We start from the raw sequence: 21,662 nt of genomic DNA, 5'->3' as shown, positions 1-21,662 counted from the left end.
GCACTCTGAGCCTGCCAGCAATCTCAAAAAATGGCACTGAAGATTTTGATTGTTTGCACTGTTTTAGAAAACAACAACAAAAAGGAGGGGAAGAAATAAAATTCAGTAATAGAGAATGACCAGATGCAAGTCTATAATTCTGCAAGATATAAGCTGTGTTGTTTAGAGCAAAGTGGAAGGAAATACTTGGTTTGGGTTTACAGTTTCCTTGTCACCTGACTGAGTTATTTTCTCTAAGAATGGTTTGGTTGCTAAAACTTTTGTAATGTTTTCTCCTGAGCAAACTTAGACCCAGTTCCTGTCTCTTTATGTCTCTTCCTGGTAAAGCTCTGAGCATCTCAGTGATGGAAGGTTACCAAACAAAGCACGTTCTGATGGTAGAAGATCCATGGTCAGTGGCTGATACCAGTCTGCAGGCTGTGCAGTTGTGGCAAATATTGCAAACTGTTAGTGTCATATACACTCAATTCCTTTTGTTCAGAGAAGTCTTGATTGCTTTAAATATTAGTGAGATGCCACTTGAAGCTTAGTTATTAGTTATGTACGTATGCAAACACAAATAAAGCACTTAGTGCCCAGGGCGGGGTTGTACAGCAGCAAGGCATGCCTTAATGTGCCCAGTGGGCTGTAATGGAAAGTGGAATTTTCCTCTCTGCTGGCCAGCACTGAATGCTGAAGTAATTGAATGGTTGACTACAGAGTATTCACGCACCAGCATTCTTCACTAACTGTTGATCGTTCTTCGTTCATTAGGAAACTCCTCATGTGTAACTGTATGTTCTACTGCTTAATAAGGGGCTGGAAATATGAGGGGACAAAGGGGGACAGCCCTTCAGTTTGCTGAGGATGTGATCTTAATGCAGTTTGTTTTGCTTCTTTTACAGACTTTGGCGTCAGTGCTTTTTTGGCCACTGGTGGTGACATTACCAGAAATAAAGTCAGGAAAACGTTTGTAGGCACACCTTGCTGGATGGCACCAGAAGTTATGGAACAGGTGAATTGCTTTTCCTAGCATCGTCCTCTTAGCTTGTCTGCACCTGGAATCTCTGTGTTCAGGAACAGCCATATTTACTCCCACCTAAGATGACAATTTTGCATCCTCTGAGGCTTAAAACCAGAGAATTGTCTTACATATGGCTGTTGCTGCCAGGCTTTCCTATGTAATGTTCAGTAGCTTCTCACCCTGTTGCTTCTCTCTAAGCTTGTACCCAAGGTAAGTATGAGGCAGCTTAGCTCTTGCATAAAGGAGATTAACCTGCCCCTCCCTCATGCCTAAATGTGAGGCAGAATATAAATAGTTTCATGTGTGGCAAATGTTCACATATAGTTAGGTAAGATGCAGTGTGTCAAGGTGGGGAGTTATCACAGTAAAATAATGCACAGTTGACCTTATTGAGCTTTTTAGTTTCTCTTGGCTTGTGAGTGTCCAGAATGTAATTACTGAGGAATTCCTCCTCTTCCCTTCTGCCTAGCTCATAGCTGTCATACTTCTTGTCTTCCACCACTGCTAGACTAAACTACAGGGGTAAGCTTTATCTGACCACTGATGAAGACTTTGTTTAATGTAGAGCACTGCTGCCTTTTTCTGAGCAAAATCGATCAGCAGAGTTATGCTCCAGTTCCAACAAAGCATCGTGCATTGTCTGTGGCAAGGATGCTCGGTGTCATAAACATTCTAAAAGCTATCCATCACAGTCTTAAAACCAGTTTAACAGAGAGCTGGACTTGGTTTCGTTTTTGGCGTGTGCACCAAGCAAAAATACTGTAGACTCTGTATTTTTCCTTTTTTCTTCCAGGAATTTTTGAAACAAAAATGTTTTGGAACAATGCTGTTTTATTAAAGTAAACCTTGCTTGTTACTTTCTTTTCTTCCTATTTTGTAGTAAAAGATTTTAGGAGAATTTGAATAACACCTCCACATATATATAATCTAAAATGAAATGAAGCAAAAACAGTGGTAAAGTTTTTAACACACTTTTTCCTATACCTAAAACTTCCGGAGGAATTGAGATCATTTTGGAGTGGTTTACATGCAGTATTTATGAAAGGCTTCTTCACTGCTTGGCCTTTTCAGTGGCTCCCCATCGTGGCTTTGCAGGGCTCCTGCAATCTCCCTGTGTACAGATAGAACACCATGGGTTGCCAGATGTGTCCCCTAAGTCAGGAGCACTCTTGGAGAACTTCTGAACCACTTTGCTGTTGCGTATTCTTGGGTTTTCTTGGTGCATTGATTTTTAAGAGGAAGGGGAAAGTTCAGCTGGAAATGAGAATAGCACATGCAGTATTTCCAGAACCGGGTCTAAGTTGTCCCTGCTTTTGTCTTTTGTGTCAGTGCTGCTCCAGGCTGCTTGTGGTTAGGAATGGGAGGGGTGAAAAAGCATCCTAGGATGCTAGAAAGGGGAAACAGCTTTTGGAGAGAGAGGGGATATTTTGATGGGCAGATGTTTTCTAAGGAGGCAGGTGGTGGTTTTTTGTTTTTTGTTTTGTTTTTTTTTTTAAGGAGCTCAGCAGTTCTGTGAAAAGTGCACAACTTGTTGTAAGTCTGGTGTGACAGAGGAGAGATTTTGTGTGCTGTTGTGAAATCCTTGTATCCACTGACGTCATCCTGCTGCCTTCCAGCAGGTGTCACTCTGAGCTTCTACATCCAGCAGGGAACAGAAGGAAGGGGTGAATGTAGGATAGCCTTCGATCAGTAGTTTTTCTTGATTCCATCCATTTTACTTCTGCATCAATAAGATCCTTTAGCATGTTAATATATGATAGCCTGGTGTTATCTCTTAATATACATTCACTTATTGGATTTATGGCAAAAAAAAAAAAACTGTTAGGATGAATAAATGAGAGAAACTTACTAGCAGAGTGATAACTGTTATGTATGAGATGGGTTTCAAGATGAAAGGCAGTAGGCGGGTTTGGACCTCATAGCTTTCATTTGAAAGCAGGATTGTATAATATAATGAACAATACCAATCAGTTAAAATGGGGCATTGTGCAGTGTGTAAATCTGTGAGATTAGCTGAGAGATAAAGCCAAGAAGTGTGCCAAATTGGTCTCAAAACCTAAAAATGATGTGAAGAAATGTCAATTTACAAAACTTGTAGTGTATTTCCTCTTGTGCTGTGTTCCTGTGAATTATGTAAGATCCACGTGCTTGTTCAGTATAATTATTTGAAAGCTATTCATAACAATGGCTTCCATAAGCTCTCACTTCAGGAAGCCTTTCATAGTTTATAAAGCTCATGAAAATGATGCCTGCAGAGCTGAAGAAATTAATATGCGATATAAACTGCTGCTGCTATAATAAACTTTAATTCAATTATCATATCACAAAAAATAGTGGAAGGAGGGGGATATCTTTTGCTTTGTTATTCTCACAATTCCAGATGATCTTAAAGGTAGTTTGGGAAATAGTTCTGGCTCCATCACAATGGGCTCCTTCTAAAGCTTGTTAGTGTTGCTGAATACAGTAAGCCTATTAGCTTTGCTCTGATTCATTATTCATCTTTGCATAGGGGAGCAAGAAGACATACAAGCCATTCTAAGCAGCCAAAACACTTTGGAGTTTGTGGCTCTTCTTGAAATTAGTACATAATGTCTCTCCCCTGCAGTGGAGAAAGCAAATGCCAAAATATTACCTAATGATAATGAGGAAGTAACCGCTTTGGCATATGAAATATTTTTTCCTGTGTGTGAGGGGAAGTAAATGCTATAAATTTTCCTAAACAAGCCTCTGTTTAATGTCAAGTGTAGAAGCTACTATTAATTAGTGGAGGGAAATATTAGCCTGCAAGCAGGAGTGAAGGTTTTTTGTTTTTTATTTTTTTTATTTAACTTACTGGTATATACTTCCAACACTGAAAATGTAGGGTCAAGCATGTTTGTAGTCAGATTGATAAAGTGGTTGACTAAAAGTGCAGTGAGGCAAATGTCCCAAGGGGATAATGCTCCATCTATTAACTATGAAAGCTTCATTATACTGTTTAATGTCTGTGCTTTTTGTGTGGAAGTCAGAGATGGGTGTATGCAGTGCCCCTTTATGTTCCACATGCGGAGAAGCCTGTGATAGAGCAGCCCCAGTTGCTCAGCCCAAGACTGTAACTTCTATCAGGCTGTGACTTCTTATACCTTCAAAGAGGTGTATTGGACTTCAGAGAGAAAGGAAAAGCAATTCTTTCCATCTCTTTAGCACTATAATATTACTGCTTCCAATTTGCTGATGAGAAGTGTGGGGGAAGGAAGAAAAGGATGGAGGGTGAAAGGATGTATAACTAAAGAATGGGACTATCATATAGAATAGCAGAAGACACAGATGCTAACATGCACTAATATCTTTCAGGTCAGAGGATATGATTTCAAAGCAGACATCTGGAGCTTTGGGATCACTGCTATCGAACTGGCTACAGGAGCAGCCCCTTATCATAAATACCCCCCAATGAAGGTGAGCAAGTCTCCAGATACTTGTGTTAGACAAGGGATCTGAATGTTCTATGAGAGTTCCAAAGAATTTGGCCAGACTGTTTTGTTGAAGAGCTCGTCCTTTCTATTTGCATCTGTGGATCATGATGTTCTTAGACTTGTTTGAAGTCAGCTTTTAAAAATATGCCACTTACTCAGCGTTGTCCGAAGCTGCGCACAGTTCTCATTTAGACCTGAGACTCTCCTGGGTCATCATTCTTGAGTAAAGTGCTGTGTGGCTCAATCCTGGAGCCTCTGTAGACAGCAGATGGTAAAGCTGTAAATAGTGACTCAGAGTATGTTATGTGGCATCCACTGTCACTGAGATGGGGAGCTAATTCCTTTTGTATTGATGATCCTTCTTGAAACCTCTCAGGAACATGTTACCAGTGTTCCCCAAACAACTTGTGTTGTTTAACATGAAAACAATCCTGTTAATCACTGAATGGTGTCAGAAATTCACATCATTAGAAAATGGGAAGGGATTGGCAACATCAGTGTTTTGTTGAAGTTGAAATGGAGGAAACTGTCTTGCTTAAATGCTGCCACTTCAAATATCTCTTTGAACATCTTGAATTTAGTTTGGGTAACTTTCTCCAGTTTCCTGTTTCTTGGATTAGGAGCTGCTTTTTACATGCTCCTCTTTCAGGGAATTTGTATTGTAAAGTTACCAGAGTTGATTCCATTAGTTGAGATTTGGAGCACCTTGCCCTTTGTCTGAGCTTTGAGATCATCCTTGGCCCCTCTGAGATGTGATGGGACTTTGTCTTGATTACTTGATCGCAAAACTTTCAGCCCCTTCTGCATTTTACAGAATCACTCAGAATTGTATGAGTTGGAAGGGACCTTTGGAGATCATCCAGTCCAGCCTCAGTGGTAAAGTAGTTTCCCTTGAGTAGATTACAGATCCCATCCTCTTGAAGACCCCTTTGTTTCTACCCTTGGTATGCATACTTGCTCAAATTGAACAGGAGGGGGTGGAGAGTTCTTTTAGTAGCTGGGTAGTTTATGGTTGGGCTGGTCCCAGCTTTAAGTATATCATATACTAAGTTTTCTTCTTTTTAGTCCTTGAGTTGATGGAGAGCTATGCAAAGTGAACATCATCTCTTTAGAACTTAGTGCATGCCCTTGTACGTTATGACAGCATTTTTGGAGCCCAGTAGCTCCTGATTTATTAGGGCAGGGACAAACATGTACTGCTTTAAATGCCAGGCAGGACTTCACACTGGTGTTTAATTCTTGTTGAACAGTATTAATTTCAAGATTTGCATCAGTTCTGTGCAGAGGCTGTGAGAATGGCTGAGTGGTTTCGAAACATTATTCAAATTCATACCATGTCAGTGATTGTGGCAGTGCAGTGAGGAGTTGAGGAAAATGTCATGCTGATTTAGCTGTAGCTGTTTTCATTGATACTTTGTGCTCTGATATTTAGTAGTGTTTTGCAGTAGCTTCTGCAAAACTTCTCTTTATTGTTTTCAGTGCGTGGATTGCAGCTTTGAATACAAAGATCACCTATTTAGTATCATGTTGTCATATAGTAGGTAGTTGTTAATCTGCAGTTATACTGGATATGAGTTCCAGTCATGCCGCCTGCAAGTGGATTTCTGTTTCATATATGGAATGTAGTTGTATTTCACTGCAGATTAATTTTCTTGCACAGCAGAATGGCCTGTGCATTAAGTGATTCTCTAAAGAAAGGGGAAAAAGCAGAGACTTTCTGTGGACTGTATAATTTCAGCTAGATTGATGGGTTTTCTCTGCCCTAAGTGATATAGCTGTTGAAAGAAAGCTTTTTAAGCGTGCTGTTTGCTGCTTCCTTTTCTAAAAATAGAAATTCATCTGGATGTAGGTGACAAGTGGAAATGGAAATTAGTCATTTTCTTCCTTTCCTTGAGAAAATATGAGTGATGTGAAGGAACTAATCAGTTTGTCTTGATGGGTACGCGTGTAAGAAATGTCTTCACCTGTCATTGCAGTGGTACATGGAAGGGAGCACTCCTGGTGTTTTATATAGCCCTACTGCTTTTATGAAAGCATTACAGGATTTTACACAAATTTCATTTCTGGATACAAGATACCTGCAGGGGAATCTAAGCAGTCTTTGAATGAGGTTTTCATGAAACATGTAGATGTGGCACTTTGGGACGTGGTAGTGATGAGTTGGCAGTTGGACTAGATGATCTTAGAGGTCTTTTCTGACCTTAATGATTCTGTGAATCCAATGTCTTGTATAACTGCTCATCTGAAATGAGGAAGGCTGTTAGGAGTAGGAACACTGGGACTAGATGATCTTAGAGGTCCCTTCCAACCCAGGCCATCTATGATTCTGAGTTCTGCTGCGCTTATGCCTTTCATCACATCAAACTTGCCTGGATGCTTGACCCATGTACTGCACTGTGGGCCAGAAGATGCAATAGAAGACAGTGACATGGGCTGCTGGTTATAAATCAGACTAGCTTCCTCAGAACTGAAGAGATGGTAACGCTCCCTAGGTACTGATGAGTGACTTGTGAAACTCTCAGCTGACAGTCAAACTTTGCAGAGGTTTAAAGCTTTGGAAGTAAACTGTTACCTCGATGACTGTAGGAAGCAGAGAGAAGAGGAAAAACCCTATAGTTGCCTTGAGGAAAAGGTAGTGAGGTGAGTTCTTGTTGTCAGGTGAATAGGAGGACACTGCTGAAACTGTTAAGAAGAAAAGAATTGGTCTGAGTTCAGTCTTCCCTCCTCAGAGTTGCTGTAACTCAGTAACCTTGTTAACTCAGATATTTGATAAAAACGCTTGTTTAAAATGCTGTGATGCAAAGCTGTATCCTTTATATAGAGGCCAAGAAAAATCTCATTGCCAATAGACATAATTCTTCCAGGTGTTAATGCTGACACTACAAAATGATCCCCCGTCTTTGGAAACGGGTGTGCAAGATAAGGAGATGCTGAAGAAGTATGGGAAGTCTTTCAGGAAGATGATTTCATCGTGCCTACAAAAAGACCCTGAAAAAAGGTGAGAACTGATAACAACAAAGTAAACTTAAGAAAAAAATAACCCTAAAGATTCATTCTATTTCATTTTTTAAAGTGGTGCACTCTCTGCTTCTCTTGCCTTGTGAATGCAGCAATGTGTGGTAGCAAATTCTTTTGGCTGTCCTTATTTTTAAGGATAAATGTCTGGCATTGTTCCTCACCAGGGCACATGTCTTTCATTTGGGTTAATGAGTGCATCCCAGTCCCTGCTAGCATCTCCCCCTTGCCACCTCCAACAGGTGACTGCAGTTCATGTTTTGTTTCTCCTCAGAACTGCTCTGTGTTTATAAACCAGAAATTACGTGTTGGGCAATGTGTGCTTATTTGTGAAGCTTTTCAAATAAACTTCTTAAAACTTGCCAGTGCAAAGAAGGCTCTCAGTGTAGTTTTGACGTGATTAATTATAACTCATGTTTATTTTGGGGGGAAAATATCAGGAAAAAAAACAGTGGCAAATTTTACCTAACATGTTTTCATCAATACACATTGCTTAAGTCAGTTGATGGCACTTTCAGTCTTCTTTGCAACTTCAGCCTGACTGCTCAGTGCTGGTAGAAATATTGACCAGGACGTGGTGCATATGTTGTGGTTGGTTCCCAGGACAGCATTGTGTCACTGTGTGATGGCACTGTCTGAAGCCACACGAAGGTTTGCCCGTCTCGTGCTGTTTAAAACCCACAGCCCATCACATGAGAGCTCAGAAGATGGTGAAAGGAGAGTTGGATCTGCATTAAAAATAGCATTCCTTAAAAATGCAAAGCAAAAAAAAAAAAAAAAAAAGTATTTCCACAGGTCATTTTTTTAATATTTATACTTCTTAATTTTCTTTTTTCTTCCTAAGTAAGCTAATTCTGGAAAGGGAAATGTCCCTTCATAAAATATAAATTGTGGAGATATTTTCCAGTTCCTTCCTGTACTGGATTCTGGAACAAAGGCTTCTCACACATCATGAGATGGGTGTGGGGGGGGTTCTCTCTTCTAACAGTCTTTACATTTGAAATGCTAAAGGAGTCCAGTAGAGCGCTTGATAAATGCACAAAACACATTTTTTCCCCCAGCTTGATATTATTCTTTTTCATTTTTCAAGCATGTCCTAGCCCTGCAGGTTAGAACGTGTGATTAGAATTAAACATAATTACTTTCAGTTGTGGCATCCCCCATCTCTCTTCTCAAGCACCACTAACAACCACTGTAATCATCTTTACTGTGGGAGCAGGAGGTCTGCCCGTGAAGAGCAACCTGCAGAATCAGATATGTTTATGCAAGCATACAGGCTGTTAAAGAGAAAAACTGAATTGCTTTTACTTTATTTTTGCTCACTTATAATAAGGGCTCCCCTGCTATAAGATGAGCGACTTCTCTGGCATAGTCTGAAGTGACTGCCCTTTTTAAGTCAGGAACCACACAATGTAGGCAGTTTGCAGTAGGGTAAGTGTTGTGAGCTGCTGCTTTCTCACAGAGGTCTGAGTTTTTGGAATACTTGGGGGAATGGCTTTTTTTTACTTTTCAGTGTCTGTCCTAACGTGTAACTTAAAAGGGAAGAGCTAATTACATGTATATATAATGAAGCATCTCTGGAATAAGTCTGTCACTACACATGGTAGGTACTGCACTCCTTCAGTAGATGATGATCCTTCATCTCAATTCTCAGCAAATTGCTTCTGTGATTCTATCAGCTAGGCTGTAAGAATAGGAACAGGGCTCTCTGCTGAGTGAACTCACAGTAGGCTTTGCTCAGAATATACTGACACTTAAAAGAATGTTTGATTACACTGATTAACTCCTAGGTCGGTTGTGTAGGAGGTGATGCCCTTATGAGATGCAGCAACCTGTAAGACTTGAGTTAAAATGGAGCATTTATAGTGTTTCTTCTGTTTTTATTGACAGACCTACAGCAGCAGAACTTTTAAGACACAAATTTTTCACAAAAGCAAAGGTAAGGAAACTCTTCTGAAGCTGATCTGTGGAGAGTTTGTAGAGGGGACTGGTCAGAAGGATGATGAAAGCTTTACTGATGTGAATGTGAGCTGTTCCAGAAGGCCAGAATAGCTGAATTGAGTCAAATGGATCATTGTGAACAGACATAATGAAATCTCTCTTCTGTACCTCCTTGTGTTTGCCACTATTAGGATAAATTATTTAGAAATTCTTCAGTGTTTAAATGCCTTTAGGTGGGTTTGAGGATTTTTTCCTTCCCTTGTAATGGCTGTGTGTCCAGACCTAAAGGTGTCTGGCAGCAAATGGAGCTTATATTTATATTTTAGTAAACTGTAACCTGTCTGTGTAAGTCTGTATGCAAAGCAGTGAATAAGGCCCCCACTGTGTGGAAAGTTGCCTCATGCTATAGAGATAGAAAGTGAAAATTTCATGATATAAAATAACAGGAAATTCCCATTTGTAGTCATGAAGCAAACTGCATGAGCATGTATCCACTGGTAGCTGATAGAACACCAGGGTGTCAGCAATTAATGGTAGTAGGTCTCAGCTTTCAGATTAAGATGTGTACAGTAGCCACATAGAGTTTTTATGTTATCATAATGGGATTTTAGGCAACTGATTTGCTTGCAACTTGTTTACTGAGAGCATGCTTGGTGTCCAAAGTGACAGGGAGATGGTTTACGCATTGCTGACCTTTCTGTACTTGGCTCATGACAGTTTTAGTTCATGTTGACTTCATTGTGTATAAAATTGCCTTCGTGCTTTCATTAAGCTGCTGCAGAGTCACATATTAGCATATGCAGTGATAGAAAATTAACATGATTGTAAACGAGGCAATGCTTAAACCCAGAGGGAATAATGCATGCTAGTTAGTTAGTGCTCAATGTTAAATTGCCTTCATTGGCCTTTGCCAAACTGACAGCTGTGACTTGAGGATGAGAAAGTCCAACTTCTATACGCTTTTGAACCAAATGTAAAAATAGTTTATATAATGTAAAGTATGTTTTGCTAATGCTGACAGCCAGGTATCAAAATGTGGCAATGTGTGTCTTAAGGAAATGCAATGATGTAGATCATTACAGCACTTACCCAGTATTTAACCTGCTGTGATTGCTGCCTTTGCTGCTTCTCTACACATCACATGTTGCACACTTTTCCAGCCACTCAAACTGCTGCTGCCCCAATACCTAGGTCCTGTTATGCCTGTGGGTAGGGATTCCCATGTCCTTGCCTGTCTGACTTCTGAAATGTGCCTTTGATAGGACAGGCATAAATGTAGAGGTAAGAAACAGCAGTGTGGTTAGATCCAGGTGCTGTAGTACCTGCAAAGAGCAAGATATCAGATGCTGCTATGTAGTGAGTACAGCTGTGTACTCCACTAAATCAGACAGAGTTTTGTTCAGTTCCTCAGTTGTCAGTTTCTTATCATCTGCATAGGGAAAATGCAGTTACTAACTTAGAAGGTATTTAGGATAAAACATCATATGCTGTGGTACAAAGGAAGATAGCAGTAAAATTGTCCTTAGAGTTGATCTCTCTTTGAGAGGAAAAGAGGGTGAAGCATACAACGAACTATTTTATTAGAAATTATTTTCAACAGCTTAATTATCAAATGCCCTGAAGGAATTAAAGGGTATTTCTAGCAGTGTGAATGTTTAGTTATTTTCCTTTTTTTCTTTTGCAGAATAAAGAGTTTTTACAAGAGAAGATGTTACAGAGAGCACCAACAATTACTGAAAGATCCAAAAAGGTACTGCAAAACTGCTGGGCTCTTGCTGTTATGATTGTACTAGTTTTTTAATGAGCATTATTGTAGTACAGTATTTTCTAGGTATAACTAGATGTTCTATTAAACATCTGAACACGCTGACTGAAGATGCATTTCTCCTTTTAAAACAAAACAACAACTCTGTCTGTTCTCTGTCGTGTTGAACAGGTGAGGAGGGTCCCAGGATCCAGCGGGCGTCTCCATAAGACTGAGGATGGCGGCTGGGAATGGAGTGATGATGAACTAGATGAAGAAAGTGAGGAAGGCAGAGCAGCAATTTCACAGCTCAGGGTGGGTCCTCAGACTTCAACAGCTTTGTGTGATATTCTAACTGTAGTATGTTTAAATATTCCTGGCATAGGAATAAGTTTTAAGTGTGATGCACAGTAAGTTATTGTGATTCCTTCCCCTCAAGTTTGCAGCCAAACTGGGGAAAGCAGACTGAAGGTTGAAGTTCTTACTGATTTCTTTTCTGTAGTCATTCTGGGGCACAGCTGGTCTAATTCAGGGATGTTGAGCATAATTGAGAGCAGGAATTCAGACAGCATGCTCCAAGCTTGGCATGTAATTCACTTGAGCTTGGATATTCTTTATCTGTTTGAGGTGCTTTCTTCTGGAAGTGTCAGGAGAGGTTTTGTCCTACTGCACTCTCCAAGATGGAACTGGAATCAGTGTGGCCTGTTCTTACAGCTGATATCTGAAACAGAATCTAGTTCTTTACTCTCAGTTACACTGAGATCTATTAGTCCCTAGTAGAAAATCCTATTGCATCCATGAAGTTGCAAGGAGGGAGTTGGTCTAGCACTGGAAAATCCCCCCCCAGATACACACCTGTCCCCACAACACATGCAGCCTACTCCCTAGGAATGCAAATGAGGTATGCATAGTCTTCCTCTAGCCAGCAGAGCAGAATTTTCACTGTATTGGCTTTCTTATGTTATGTGTTTCCTTCTCAGTGAGGTGGGCAGCTTGAAGTGCGTTTTAATCGTTCTGTTGAGTTCTTGAGATAGGAAAGGGTATCTAGAGGAAGATCTTCAATATGGAGGAAAAAAAACCAAAACATTGGGTTTGAAGCATTTATTCTTTAACAACTTCCACTTTTCTCATCCTTCTACTGGTGTGATCTATGTAGAAATTTAGTATTTGAAGCCATATTTTGTTCCTTTAGCATCTTTTGAAGTCATAGGTTTTTCAGATAGCTGTTAGTATAGCAATTCCATGTAATAATTTGTGGCAACAGCTATGTGACTTTTAAGAGCTCACTGTATCCACTCCTTTGAGGAGGATCTCTTGGTACCTGCTGGGTATTACTGAAATTCTTTATAAGCTCAAATCCTCTAAATCTCTCTTATAGACTAAAATACAATCAATCTGTAGGATGGAATACTGTAAAAGACCCTGACTATTTCAGAGGTTAATTAGAACCTGCTCTATCTTGTCTCTAAGCTCAGAATCCTATCAAGTAATCCCACTTACTGTGTTTTGAACAGTACTTAGATGTTTCATTCTTTTTACACAGAAAAACATGTTTACAAGCTCCTTTTCAAGTTACTTTGTTTACTTCCTTTTCTTGGAGCTTTGGCATATTTCCTTTTCTCATCTTTTCTCATCTCTTTAATTTGGGACATTCCTGGCCTTCACTTTTGGACCCTGGGCATCTGTGCAGCCCAAAGGGAAAAGAATAGGAGCCCCTATGCTCCTCTTCCATTTCATCCCCTTTTAAGACTTGGATCTAAATTGCAAACGTTTGTTACAAACACTGTGATGTTATGGAGTGTTAATTCTGTGTTCTGGCCATATTTCAAATGCCACATGAATTCCACCTGCCTGTAATCCCTTTATTCACCAATTCAGTAAAACTGTAGTGTGAGTTTAGTCTGTAGCCTTTATTTATTCCTGCTGCACCTGACTTTTACTGCTGTCAGTCTTAAAGGATGGCTTATCAACTGACTTTATTTGCTGAAGTATTTTACTACTATCCTCTATGAAAGCTCTACATAAATAGTTTGTATTTGCTGTCAGTTTCCACTTTACAGAAAAAAACAAAGTGGATTTAATACATAGTGTGTATTTCACTAACATGTTGCTGAGTCTGTACCTGAAAGCAGACAAATATTAATACTAGAAAAGTTTTCTGCCTGGGTGCATGTATATTTAAGCATGTCCCCTCCAATCATCCTATTTGTGCCTTAAATGATTGTATTCTAATGTTTCTCTTATTTCCATTCTGCCTGTTCATGTTTTTTCCTTAGTTTACCTCTGTTTGCCTTTTATCTGGGCTGGTTAGCTGCAGGGCACAGCCTGTGTCCCGTGCTTGTCTGTACAGTGTCTGACACACTGATCTTTTGGACAAGTTCTATTTCAGTTATTCCTTGAGGCACCCGGGTGCTCTTGGATATGAACTTTCTGCCTGAGAGAACAGCACTAAAGCTGTGGCCTGCAGATGTGGAGCATTGCTATTTACCTCTGGGAGCAATGCCATATTTTTCATCTTTGCCTGGTCGCTGTCAAGTGAAGGCTTAACACATCAAGATGGATTTCAGCCTTTACCCTTCCAGGTTGGGTTTTGGCATTTACCTTTCCTGACACTGTCTGCAATTAGTCACTGTGAAGGAGCTGTTCCTTCTCCTTCTGCCCAGATGGCTTTTTGCAAATTGCTATTCTCTGAATAAGACCTTTTCTTTTTCTCTAGTGAGATGCCTCTGGGTCATACATTACAAATTGTCCTGACCTGTACTGGTTAAGTCATTGGCATTGGTTATTGCATAAATTGCCCCTGGTTTAGTGGCATGATAACTTTTGTTCTGTCGGACTCATACTGTCCTGATATCAGGCTGTCTTTTAGGCACTAGGTATAGAAGAACATTCATATTGTTAGTCCCAGCGTGGACCTATCTAATCTCTGTACAGTAATTGGACGTGTTAGAAGCCAAAAATGCAGGCTATCTTAATTGCAGAGCTTTTCAGGAATTCTTGGCAATTCCTTTCTGTCCATGTGAAATAATTGATGCTTATTGTCTTTGTTTTCTGATAAGCAAACATTGACCACATTGCTTTGACTGCACTTTCCTTCCCATTACGCTGATCTTTGTTCCATTGCTGAACTTGTGCATAGCTGTCAGTTTTCTGCTCTCTCTCAGGGAGAGCATAGCATCGTGCAGAGTCCAAGGGCAAGGAGAAACAGGAAGGAGATTTTTCCATAAAACAGCATATATAAGGCTGTTGTTTTTTTCTCAAGACTTTGTATGGCTTAAGCAAGTTAGCTTGCAAACAAATTCCCTAAATATCAGCAAAAGATGTGTTTCCTAATGGCATTTTATAAAGCAGATCTCTTGCTTATCTTTTTCTGCAAGATTTGGGTAGCTTAAAATGGATCTTGCACAAGCAGTTCGAGCTAATCTTGAGTTATCTTCAAGAATGCTTGATCTTGTTATTGGTTAGCAGTTAGAGCAGCTTATGTATTGCGTACCACTGTATGCCAGCTATAGCAGAAACAACATGACTGTGTATTTCAGGGTACTATAATATGATTAGATTGCCACCAAATTGTGGCTTTCATTTCATTATACATCTTAATATCTATATGTAATTTAAAAAAACCAGTAAGTTTTATACATTCAGTACAACTCTGATAAGTCCTAGTTGATAAGTTTAATTTCTGTCAAGGCAATGATAACCTTTTCTTATTTATTTTTTTTTTTCAGTCTCCCAGAGTGAAAGAACCTGTACAGAATTCAGAGGTAAGTATTAAATGTGAATGTCTTCCCAAATATGGTAACTTCTTATTATTTCTGTTACAAATACACTGAGTAGGAACCTCTGCTCAAAACTGTGAAATGAATCTCTATTAGTATTTGATTGCAAACGAAACTTAATTGCAATTTGTAATCTGCATTCAGCTATGTCCTGTGCTTCTTACATTAGGAATATTAGTGTATCTTATCTTTCAGTGATAGAGACTGCTTATTTCCTGGGGCATGCACTGCACTGTGTCTTTCCTTTCCCTACCTGTTCCATTTTCATCTGCTTTGAACGATTGATTGTGAAGGGAAGTCTCAAGTAAGACTGCAGCTTTTGTAGTATAATTTTAAGTTAACTCTGAAATCAAAAATGAAACCATAATCCATTTGGGGTGAATTTCTCCACTGTGATACATCCCTTTATATATATTGTGGTTTGAAGATCCCAGGCTTTAAGCATCCAAGGTGAGTTATGTTTCCTACAATTGTGTGGAGTGAGTTGGAGGGCATACTGCAGAAGTGCCATCAAGTTTCAAGTTCTTTGGCCATCATGCCAAAACCAGTTACTGTTTCAAATATCTGGAGTTAAGAACAACAAAAAGGTTAAACTTCTTTAGCTCTCCTCTCTCTCTCCATAGTTAAATTGTGTATACGTTTTCTTGATAAGGGACTATCTTTAGTAAGTGCAGTCTCAAAGAGTTTGTTTTATATGCTTTGAAGAACTGGTGCTATGTAGAAAGGTAGTTTTCACTTGAATACCTAAGTGCTTTGAGTCTGACATTTGTTTTACAAACAGATAAATTATTGATAGATGCTGAAGTGCTTTACAGGTAGCAAAGTTGCTCTATTCTGACTGTCTGGCTACTAAAAAATACAAGAAGGCATCAAATTTTGAGAGAGCATCCTATCCAGCACCTTTTTCAAGCTTGGATATGTTTTGCATGCATCTAGTCTCACTAGCAGCAGTGCTCAAGTCCCAACTCTTGAGTTATTCTTATTCAGACACCTTTTTGCCTGCAGCTATTCCCATCAGCTGAGCCTCCAGCTCCTTCACTCAGTGCTCCAGCACAGGCACCTATTCAACTACCTCAGGCTGCAGGACCAGCACCTGCACAACCTCAGGCTGCTGTACCTCCACCTAGTCAAGCTCCTCCAGCAGCCCCAGCAGCAGCTCAGGTAAGATTTGTACTGCCTTTCAGCTTTGCACTTCACCATTCAGTCTGAGACATGATGAAAGCCTTGAAAGTTGCTTGTCTGGAGTTGCATGAGTGCTGCTGTTTACACAGAAGTGACAGCTGGCCTGGTAGCTTGTAAAAGGAAGACAGCTAATGTGAGCTCAGCAGTTCTTCTTCTGGTGAAACTTTCACTGTGGGTGAGCAGTGATTTATATTTTTATGCCGTTAAGGGAGTGCAGTGTTTGCTTTAAGGTAAGGTTAAAGGTAGAAGGGAGAGTAGTTTCAGTGGCAGCTGCTTGTTCCTGGTGTTTGAGGACAAATTTTTAAGGTGTGCCACAAACAGGTTCTGACTGTGTTTGCCCCAGCATCATTGCAGTCTGTGGGATAAGAGTGGAGAGATAAATGAAAGGAAGGAACTAGAACATGTAGGTTCTCCAGGCATCAAAGGAGGGACAGGGGACCTAGGTTTTAACTGTCTTTGTAGTCAAAAATAGGAGAGAAACTCTATCTTTGGGGAAATCTAAATCTTGTGGTATTCTCAAGCACATCCATTTCAAGCTGAGAGGGGAGAATAGGGAATTTAAAAGCTTGACAAGCCCATGTTTAATTTCTATCTGCATCACTACAAATTGTAGGTTTTAGTTCATGTAGGCAGACGTGCCAAAATTGGAAAGGAGCTCTAACTTGTGTTAAAAAGAGAAAAAAGGCCAAACTAAATAATTACGGAGATACTTGGAACATTTCTTGTGGTTAAGCACTGCAGAGTGTGCCAAACTCCTGAGTGATGGCACCTCTTCATAAAAGACACTAATGTTCATATTTATTGATGGGTAGAAGCTGTCTCTGTTGGATGGGTCCAAGGTAGCATCACCCACTGGCAGATGCAGAGGGAAGAAACTTGGCAGCGTTGGTCAGAAAAATAACTTAGACTTGCTCCTTCCTAGAAACATTTCATTATTTTTGTTTTAGAGAAAGTGAAAAGATACGTACATCGCTTCAGTGCAGTCAGCTCATGTTCCTGTTTACAAAACCATTAAAGATAGTGCATTAGTCATTAAACAAAAACACTGGAGATGAGATCTGTCACATTCTTGGCTATTTTAGAAGTAGCTTTAATGCTTAAATCAAACTTTCACATCTCTTTGGGGGGAGAGGGAGGGGAAACGGCCAGTATTTAATCCCTGAATTCTATGCAGCAGTTGAAACACCAGCAGCAGTGAAAGCCAGAACTCATCAGTTCAGTAAATTGATGTTGCCATGTTGGCCTCAATTAAAGTGTTTTGATTTGCAGCAGTAGAGCATCCTGTTCCCTGCCACTATGGCCCAATAGCTTATTTATTGGTAGCTTGTCCTAAATTGAACTTCATACCTCTGTGTGTTATGGTGTTCTTCCTTATAGCTTTCACAAAGAATCACTGGTAAAGCTTACAGCTTCAGCAGATCCTGGACTGTGGTCAATAGCTGTGAGCTGCATTGGTGGCAGAATAGCACCAACAGATGGAGTAGAATATGATTCTGAAACAAAGGATGATCGTTTTCACTCGTGAAAAAGCAAATGATCTGGATGAAACAAAGAATGTGGTCAAGATTTCTAGGCTTAAATTCTCAGCTAGGCATTGTCTGTCTTCTTACTGCAGATTTAGAGTCCCTGGCTCAGCATGTGCAGCACAGATAATTTGTACAGAGAAAGAGTAATTGACTTTTTTCAGTTAGAGTGGGTTTTTTGGTTGCTTTTTTTTTGTGGAGTTTGATTAATAATTAGTCCTTTACTGGAAGTATCACAAGTGCTATAAAGATGGATCTTTCCTACTGGAAATCTGCTGCTGAGCAATATAAAATGCTTTGACTGCAGGTACCAGTAATTACTCAGAACTAATTTAAAAACGAAAATAAGTAGCTAGATAGTCCTAAAGTCCCCAGTTTCACTAAAAAATAATTGGGAGTATATCCTAATCTACCAATTAATTTTTTTCCTATGTACTCTTCGCAATTGTATCACATTTGTAAATCAGATGTTTGGGGCAGAGATTAAAACACAGGAGGTCTTGAAATGCCTGATGAGTGGCAGGCACTTCATGATGAGGATGAGTGCCTGAAAACCTTAATTTTTTGAGACAAAACAAGCACTCTCTTTACAGTTAGCATCTACTCTGAGGTTTCCTGCTAATTCGACATTTCATAAAGTTGTGTAGTATTTCCTCTTCTAGAGACAATTGCAGAGAACATCCTGATTTACTATTTAAGCACATAGCTTTCCCATTTCATTCTGTCTTGATTTTCATTGTATTGTCAGGACTCCAATCATGAGTTAAATGTTTATTTTTATTTATAGTTGATTGAGTCTATTGCTAGTTTTAATGCTAGAGAAAGGAAGCATTAGTCTGTTTTAAAATAACATAATCCTATTGCAGGCCCCACCTGCCCCCGCTGCAGCTCCGGTACAGGAAGATACAAAAGTTCCCATCAGCCTTGTACTAAGGTTAAGGTAAGGACACATAACTGATCTCTTATGTCAAAGTAAGTCTTTGTAGAGAGGTATACTGGAAGGACCCTGTAGTGCATCTTGTGTGCCCTTCTAGTTGAAAAGCCATGGCCATGTAGTTTGTCAGCTTGGATTCTATTCACCTGCTGAAACCGGGACTAAGAAAAGCAGTTTTAATCTCATTTGCTTCTCCAGTTTGACAAGAACTAGGTTGAAGAAGGTTTTTTTACTTGAATACATCTCCCTAAACTATGACAGTCTGGGAAGGAAGCTGGATTCTCCAAAAGAGGGTCAGGGATCCAGGGATTTTGGCCGTGTGCCTCAATAGCCAGATAATCCAACGCAACTTCAGTCAGCTAGTTCTGAGATTGAAGAGCTTTTATTCAAGACATGGGTTCTGGGTCACGTCCCTGGAAAAGGCAGAAAAAGGGTTATAAGTGCACTCTACCATCATTATGCATGTTGACATTTCTCATTTAAGGAATCTGCCTCTCGCTTCATGGACATCTTGGTTGTAGATAGGCACTGGCTTGGTTCTTCTGAGCATCGTATCACAGTTGTTCTTGGGCAAGTGCATCCACAGAATGAGAGTGCTTGCTTCCTCTGAACGCTGTGCTCCAGAGATAAAGCTGCTCATAACTATGAGTTGCTGACTGTGGAACAGTGTGGCCTTATCCCAGAGAGCTGACACTCACAGACTGTAAACTTCAGTCCACTCCATGCTCTGTGAAGTTGACAGGAATAGTGTTGAGGGCTTGGCTTCCAGACGCACAGCCAAGTGAACAGTTTCTGCCATTCAAGGATGAAGTGTATAGTGAACTTGAGTTTTCTTCACAGACTAATTCTTTGGTGGTAGCACAGTGTTCTTTTGAACACTGCTTAGTGCAATGAAATGTTCTCTTTCTTATAACATTTTCTTCTTTCCACAGGAATTCAAAAAAAGAACTCAATGATATCCGATTTGAATTTACACCAGGGAGAGGTGAGCTGGTGTGACATTCTGGTGCGTGAGGGTGGTTTGGTTACAGGGACCTTTTGTGTTTAGTATTGTTCAGTTGTGTGTATGGAGATGCCATGAAAGCGTCTGCTTCTAGTGCCTTCCCAAAGGTATTCCAAGGCTTGACTTATGATCAAGCTGTTAGCTCAATTGAGCACTGAAGCTAAGAGGCCTCTCATGTAAAACTGTTACAAATATGACTGAGTTACAGCCTTTCCATGCATTTTAGCTTGGAGTCTGGAAGCATAGCTCAGAACTGTCTTACTGCACTGCTGTAAGCAGTAGGCTGGTTGACGTATAGAAATGTGTGGTTTTCCCCTTTCCCTTCTGTGGCTTTTGATCCCATATTGAAAATGAATAGCTAGAAGAAGAATTGACCTGAGAAGATAGCAATGCAGATACTAGTTTGCTGGGCTTTCCCCTTCCACATGAAAGATCTATCTCCCTACCAAGTCACCCTTTTATTGTGGAGTAGACATACAAGCCTAGAACTTGCCTATGTAAATATCTGGCTTGCAGCAGTTGTCCTTTAGGCTGCCTCACTACACATTGAAAGACACCTCTTCAGTAGGGTGCATTTAAGGTGTGCACTGAATTGGGTGAGTGGACTTATTTTGTTACTGATTTTGAAGAGAACATCTCAGGTCTTTGTGAAGGCCAAGGACTCTGCAAAGTTTAGAGTAGCCTCAGGATTTGCCCTGACAAGGATAGGGGAAAAGAAGCAAGCCTGGAACTGCACAGTCATTGCAGCTCAGAAAACAGAACTTTTCCAGCTCAGTACAGACAGCCCTTTCTGACCAGCATTAGAAAAATTAAACTTGAAATGAAAGTCTGTGGTTTGCATACACTGTCTCATGTAAACAACATTTTTGCTGTTTGTTTTTTTGTACAAGCTTCTAGATTTCTGTGTGATACCTGTGTCAGCTGGACAGTTTCTTTTGTGTGGTAACCAGTACTTGTGTTTCTCCCCAACAGATACTGCTGATGGTGTGTCTCAAGAACTAATTTCAGCAGGGCTTGTTGATGGCAGAGATCTGGTAATAGGTAATTATCAATTGTTTCTTCTGCTTGAACCATTTCAGTCATTTCTGCATCTTTAAAATGACCTGATGAGTGGGTGCTAGGAGAGTTCTCCGTGGCCTTGATTCTCTACCCCAGTAGCTCTACAAAACTGCTGGTAATTCCAGTGGTTGTTCTGTGCCCAAATATATTTAGGCAATCCTTGGTTCACAAGAATGGGGTTTAGTTGGAAAGATTTCAAAGCAAATGTTCCCTGTAATGTGAAATGAAAGTTAATCAATGCATTAACTAAATCAGTCTCATCTGACATAGGCACTGCCAAATTGCTGCACAAACCTGTACTGCTGATAGGTTCTGCACAAAGAGAGGTCTGGGATTGGCATGAGACAGACTTTTTTGTTTTAAGGCAGGCTGTGGAAGAAAGTATGAAGCACCATTGCATGCAGTGCAGTTGGGCTAAGGCAATAGCATGTGTTGCTACTGCACTCAAGTGCATATGAATAACTACATCCAAGAATAGTTTCCTAAATAAACATGCCCACTTTATGCAGCAGGTGAGACTTTAACTGCTAACAGTACCCGTATATTTCAACTACAGAAAGCAAAACTGCTTATCTGGAAAGGCTGCTGGTGCAAAAGTAAATGGATTTTCAGTCTCATTTGGAAAACTTGTTACTACTAATTAGACTTTGAGGGGAAAAAATACATTTTCAAAAGAAGCACTGTAACAAAAATCTTCAGATTTAAATAAACTGAGTCTAATGGAGGCCAAAATTTTTTGTATCATTTTAAACTTCTAAGTTTGAGTAATATAAAGAGATCTTATGAGTTTGGGATGGTTTTTCTCTGGCCTGAACTAATATTTGCCCATTTTTCTTGTTGTGTGTGTGATTTCAGTTGCAGCTAATTTACAGAAAATTGTGGAAGAGCCTCAAACAAACAGATCCGTCACTTTCAAACTGGTATTTATTCCTGTTCCCTAACTGAACAAGCTGTCACATGCAAAGACAAAGCATTGCATATAGATGCCTGTGGTGTCTACTGGGGACATCTAATGTATGCACTCTAA

The 21,662-nt window shown here is 40.0% G+C and overlaps 1 protein-coding gene across 1 annotated transcript in view; it reads left to right on the top strand.

Moving 5' to 3' along the window:
* OXSR1 (oxidative stress responsive kinase 1) overlaps positions 1 to 21,662 on the top strand; it is a 90,146-nt gene that overhangs the window by 65,076 nt on the left and 3,408 nt on the right. The window contains exons 6-17 of the mRNA XM_031607883.2: positions 885 to 994; positions 4,337 to 4,438; positions 7,320 to 7,453; positions 9,361 to 9,409; positions 11,096 to 11,161; positions 11,348 to 11,470; positions 14,884 to 14,919; positions 15,940 to 16,095; positions 18,506 to 18,579; positions 19,506 to 19,558; positions 20,549 to 20,617; positions 21,491 to 21,555. Of these exons, the coding sequence (XP_031463743.2) occupies positions 885 to 994; positions 4,337 to 4,438; positions 7,320 to 7,453; positions 9,361 to 9,409; positions 11,096 to 11,161; positions 11,348 to 11,470; positions 14,884 to 14,919; positions 15,940 to 16,095; positions 18,506 to 18,579; positions 19,506 to 19,558; positions 20,549 to 20,617; positions 21,491 to 21,555 (1,037 nt within the window). The remainder of the gene's footprint in view (positions 1 to 884; positions 995 to 4,336; positions 4,439 to 7,319; positions 7,454 to 9,360; positions 9,410 to 11,095; positions 11,162 to 11,347; positions 11,471 to 14,883; positions 14,920 to 15,939; positions 16,096 to 18,505; positions 18,580 to 19,505; positions 19,559 to 20,548; positions 20,618 to 21,490; positions 21,556 to 21,662) is intronic.

This window comes from Phasianus colchicus, chromosome 6, assembly GCF_987193195.1.
Source record: "Phasianus colchicus chromosome 6, bPhaCol1.hap1.1, whole genome shotgun sequence".
Taxonomy (NCBI): domain Eukaryota; kingdom Metazoa; phylum Chordata; class Aves; order Galliformes; family Phasianidae; genus Phasianus; species Phasianus colchicus.
The sequence above is the reverse complement of the archived record's forward strand: the minus strand, read 5'-3'. Positions and strand labels throughout refer to the sequence as shown.